Source organism: Lampetra planeri, chromosome 11 (genome assembly GCF_965212315.1).
Source record: "Lampetra planeri chromosome 11, kcLamPlan1.2.h2, whole genome shotgun sequence".
In the NCBI taxonomy this organism is placed as follows: domain Eukaryota; kingdom Metazoa; phylum Chordata; class Hyperoartia; order Petromyzontiformes; family Petromyzontidae; genus Lampetra; species Lampetra planeri.
In genome coordinates, this window is record NC_136117.1 from 10,772,009 (window position 1) to 10,777,498 (window position 5,490).

General features: G+C 43.7%; 1 protein-coding gene across 6 annotated transcripts in view; it reads left to right on the forward strand.

The window, feature by feature from the left end:
* PHTF2 (putative homeodomain transcription factor 2) overlaps nucleotides 1-2,038 on the forward strand; it is a 40,485-nt gene extending 38,447 nt beyond the window's left edge. For all 6 annotated transcript variants that reach the window (XM_078598823.1, XM_078598824.1, XM_078598821.1 and 3 more), the window contains one exon: nucleotides 2-2,038. In XM_078598823.1, coding sequence (XP_078454949.1) covers nucleotides 2-22 — 21 coding nt within the window. In that variant the 3' untranslated portion in view covers nucleotides 23-2,038. The remainder of the gene's footprint in view (nucleotide 1) is intronic.
* The last annotated feature ends 3,452 nt before the right edge of the window (nucleotides 2,039-5,490 follow it).

The window sequence follows — 5,490 nt, forward strand, 5'->3', positions numbered from 1 at the left end:
GCTTTGGAAGATAAAATCCTAAAGCAGGGCGCGCGAAGAGCTCGTTTCCTGCAGGAGCGGCGAAGATGTCCATTAGTGAATCGCTCCCAAGAGGCTGAAATGTGACTTTGCAAGGTTAATCCTGCGCACCTTTTTTGGCATTTGTTCCATGATATTTTATTATTTTGATTCATGTTATTGCCTCCTCAGTGTTGAAAGTCTTTTCATCTAAATACCGCAGCATCTCAAGTGACCAAAGTCAGTGTTCACATGTTTTCCTTTATTTTACAATCTAAATCAAAATACTGTATTGTCTTGGATAGGGATGTGTGTATGTTGAAATGGTTTTTAACTATTCAATCCCGTCATAACTACCTATAGAGGTTTGGTACGATCTCACGTAATGTTACACAGACTGCCATTTTTTTACGGGCACATCGCCACATGTGATGTGCTGATGGTTACGTTTGCTGCACGTTTGTTTGCTGAATCTTGGTATTAATATTCGGCAGAAATGCCGAATAAAGAGGTCAAAAATCCACAGCAGACACTCCTGATGAGTTTTAAGAAACGTGCAAAAAATTAGGCAGGCAATATGCGATAGACGAATGTCAACCCAACTATGGGTTCGATTTTCTCTGTTAACATATTTGTAAAATGTACATATGTATCAATCTTAAGTTACAGTATTGTCTGAAAACTGATTTTATTATTATTTGCACTAAGCTGGCCAAGATGGCCTTGATGGTCAAACAACAAAATGTGTTCAAACGTTGATAAGCTTGTCACCATTGGGTGTGTTTTAACTTTTTATTTAGCCCGTGCATACTACACGTGAGTGGTTAACGCCCATTGAGCCCACTTGCTTTGTCCTTATGACAAGAACTTAATTGGACATGAAAGTATAGCATCTGGCCTCGTGAAAATCGGTAATAAACCCAAAAACTAAACGTGTTGCCGCCTATACATACATCTAAGTGGGGTGTTCTTTTAACGCAATTGCATATTTGACCTTGGTTTGAAAACGGTGGTGTATATGTCACTGCATTTGTCAGGATACGTTATTTAAAGTCGATGCCTACTATAAGCTACAGGGTGTGCATTTCATGTACAGTGTGTGCTCACTAGAGCTGCAATTCCTGCAATAATTATATGGTATTTAATTCCCAGGATTCCACCCCGGACAATTCCTGTCGGAAGTGATGTATCTATTGGTGATTCCCATATCAAAATCTCAAATGTATTTAAGTGGGAGTTTAATAGGGGTTTTGCTATGGGATATTTGTAAAATAGAATGGGGGGTGGGGGGGTTACATCGTGAATTCAACTCTGCTAGGTACTGCTGAGTCTATCTGGGCAAAATGACAATAATCGCCGATTCCATGTGGCCAGAATAGCCATTGCAATCCATGACCTATGCCTATTATGCAGAATTGGCTCAATTTTACCCCGTTTCTGGCAGTGAGTTCAGTTAAATACAGAGAGAGGGGGCCTGTGGTTGCCACCAGCCCGTACCCACGCCCATATGCACGACCCTGCTTCATGTATATGCAACATTCTGGCCAGATTCTTAGTTGCTCTTTGCATAGCCTCGGCTAAACTGCCCCGTGCATCCTGGCTTGGCATTGCTATGGATAAAGTACCATGTCCTGAACGACGTTTCTCCTGACAATGAGGTCCACACTGCTGAGAGATGCATTTGAAATGGTGAGATTAATTTCGTGCATGAACACCCCCTGTTTGAGCGTGATCGCTAAAAAGGCCTTCTGCGATTTTTCTTTTACGATCTCTCCTCCTGGTTTTGGAGGGTTTTTGGAGGGAACAGCTTTTGGATTTTGAGGATACCATCGACAAACACGCACCATTTTGTTTGTTTTGAGATGCTTTAAATAGCCAGACGTCACTGCACATTAATACAAACACTACCAGCTTGTGTTTTTATATCTTGTGACGTGATGGACAAGTTACGCATTTGCATTGTATTATTGCTGTTACATAATGTTTATTGTTGTTTTATGACAATGTACAAATGGTACTATTAAACCAAACCTGCCCAAAACTTGCAATATATTATTGATTGCTGGATGTTGTGACTTGTTCTTTGTATGCCGATTGTTATAGTTGCATTGTAGAGTGTATTAATTTCATTTCAACACGATAAAGTACATTGACATGTGTATCTAGTTAAAGGGGATGCCTGTAGAAACAATGCACAGTGATGTGTGTATTGTGATAGGTACAATTACAAATGTATCTGAATGTTATTACCAGTTCAAGTTAATGTGTTTATCCAGATGGGTATTCGAGACACACAAAGATCATGTTAACGAGCCCCTACTTAAGGCCGGATCGGCATGCGAGGGAGTAGGTGGCCAGACCCAAGCCCCGGCTCCCTTTGTCTCCCCAATGCCTATGTGTACACACGCCCAAGTCGTCAGGGGAGACACATCACCGGTTCAGACATTCGTCACTGGTGTGAGCTGTGAGAGGGAATCTGAACTCGGGTCGCCGGCTTCATCGTGCGTCAGCTACTTCACCACAGATCCCCACAACAACGAGGCCCACGTGAAGTTTCGAAGGCTGGGTGACAGGCGGTCATGGGACTGGCCCACACAGGCACGCGGTCTAAAAAATACTCGAGTGGACAGTCGCATACAAATACACCACACAGGCACACACTCGAAAAATTACACACGTACTCTCACAGACTCGTACACATAAATGCACAAAACAGTCCAAATAATGTTTTAAACTACACATACGAAGCTGCAAACCGGCAGAAGCACCCAGAGGGATGGTGGCCATGTTGCATAGGGACTTCACCGTGGCCATTTTGCATGGGGGCCGTCTTCCTGCCAGCTGATTGGCTGTTGTGGCAGAAATTATGACGTGGACCCTAGTAACCACTTTCGTGAGCCAAGTGTTACGATATCGCCAGCACCTGCACGGAGACTTGCCGTGTTGACTTACATAGTTGCTGATCATATGACAATCGCTGCCAGGTGGATCTTACGTGCATTTTCTGTACTCGAGCCCCCAAGATGGTCTCATTTGTAAGAGTGACCTGGGTACTGCTCGCAGTACACCGGTCCATGATTTACGTCTAATATTGTTGTATGGCCTTTAACTTTACTGCATAATAAATCGTTATGTACCACCACACCTATTGGAAATTGTTTCAGTAAACGGTGGGATTTTTATCTGCTTTTATGAAAGCTACTGAACTGAAATACTACACTGTGTAGTTATTGACTAATGTAATTAATAATCCTGCATTTCCCATTGAGGTCACTTGATTGCCCTGGCTCTACAGAGACTGTTTAGTGGCTGTGTAAAGCCTTGCCATTTTCTAGTGTGTGCAATACAAAAGCGAGCAATTGTACAAGCAGAGCCGTGCCGAGGGCATGGCGAATTTTGGCGAACGCCTCGGGCCCCGCACTCTGGGGGGCCCTGCGCTTCGACGTGATGACGTCAGTCCGAAGGCATTCCCCCTGGGGAAACCACACATTGGGATTTGGCCTGGGTTCCGCACTCCCCGCCCCCCAATGGAAAAAGCTGCAACAAGTGAACTCGAGTGTCACTTTTAAAGAACCCTGAACCTTTCAATACTTATGCTCTTTCGTCTATGTATGTTGAGCTTCTTTCGCACCGTACCGATTTCTTTAATTAAACACGTTTTGAAGAACCATTCATTTTTTGCTAAATAATCGGATTACCCGGCATCTCCCCAGTCCCATCGGATATGAGAAGCTAAGCAGGGTTGGAACCTGGATGAATGCTGATTGTCACTACATGACAGTCGCTGCACCTGCCAATCACAGACCGCGGGTCCATGAAGTGGGCAGCAGAGGGCAGTGCAGCGAAGTTAATTATTGAACGGTGATTGTCCCATGCTCCGAAAAATGCGCTCTTTACCCTCAAACCTGCACTGACCAGCTTTGTGAAGTTACGGTCAAATAAACCCACCATGACATGCACAGCGTGGGGGAGGAACCCTCACTTCAGCATGGGGATTGACGCAAAAAAAGGTGTTGTTTGGTTTGCCATCACCACAATGATAAATCCACTGTTGGATAAAGAATTCGGTAAGCCGTCGGTCAAAAGCACCACCTGCACGCGAAATCATGACATTGTTCCCGCACCTCCGATTAGCACGGTTTGGCGACGTACGGTGCGAAAAAGTTCAGACAATAGGTGCTCCCTCTCTACGGTGAATGTGGATCTCAGGCGACTGGCTCCTTTGACTGCCGCTCCGAAAAAAAGGGTTTTTTATGAGCTCTACCATTGGCTTGCTGTATTTTCAACGAAAGCGAACCCTCGAATTATTGGTGGAATGTTTACGCAGAATGTTACAACCCAGGAAAGGATGTTCCAGGTTCATTCATTAAAAAAAAACGTTTTTTTATTAGGTATTCGGCTCTTGAATCGGGTGCAACCGCAACAAACAAAAAAAACATGAACAAGAAAACATCTTAAGTGCAAACAGAAAATCCAAGACAAGACAGCAAAATATTGCAGAAAAAGCAAAAATCCCAGTGGGATGCAAGTCAAACAACAACCACAAGACAACTTCGATTAAGGCCATCAGTCTAACTCTGTACTACAACAAACAAACATGGCCAAACCAAAAAACTTTCGAAAATCACCAAAATAAAACCATGAAAGCAATGAAACAGTGATCATAGGAACTGTGACCGAATTTTCACAATAAACGACGTAAACAACATGTACTACCAAACTCTGCAGCCATAGCTGGCTGCATGAGTCACTCCATAACAGCAGGAGCATCAGTCGGAGTATTAACATTTTTCAATGCACTTTTAAGATCAGATTGTTGTGCGATTTGGAGATCACGGACAACACATTGACAACATCTTCTTGGTTCTTTCGGTAAAGTCACTTAGAAGGAAAATTATAAAATAATCAAAATAAAACATCATAAAATAATTCTCACGACGTTTCGGCCACAACGCAAGCCGTCTTCAGGTGGAGAACAGGTCTGTCGAGAAGGCAGAGTCTGAATGGCACGCCCCAGGCTTGGAGCGACTATTTATGCTGGGATGAAGGGGCGAAGAGCGTCTTGACAAAATAATTTGCATATCAAGAGGAATTTAGCATATTTATGGGAAATGCAGATATGCGATTAGTACTACTTTACAACACTCATCATTGGCGCTGTGCCACAGCTTCTGCACAAGCCCCATTCGTTATCAGCGCGTGCAGCGAAATCGCCGATTGTGGGTGTGGGGGGCGATTACGTTACAGCGGGGGAGCTCGATGCAATTAGAAACCGAGGCATCGGGTTTGTGAACAGACAGAGGGCGATAATTGTTTTTTTACCCTTCTATCTGGCAACAAAACTGACACCTTTTTTGCAAGGAGTCATGTTTACATAGACCACAATACCTGCAGCCATAATGCAAACAAAAAACATAACTGTGATAATATATGCACTGTCCTTGAAGTTGATTGGTCCACACCCGAGACAGCTTTCCTTAGAGCCTAGTCTCA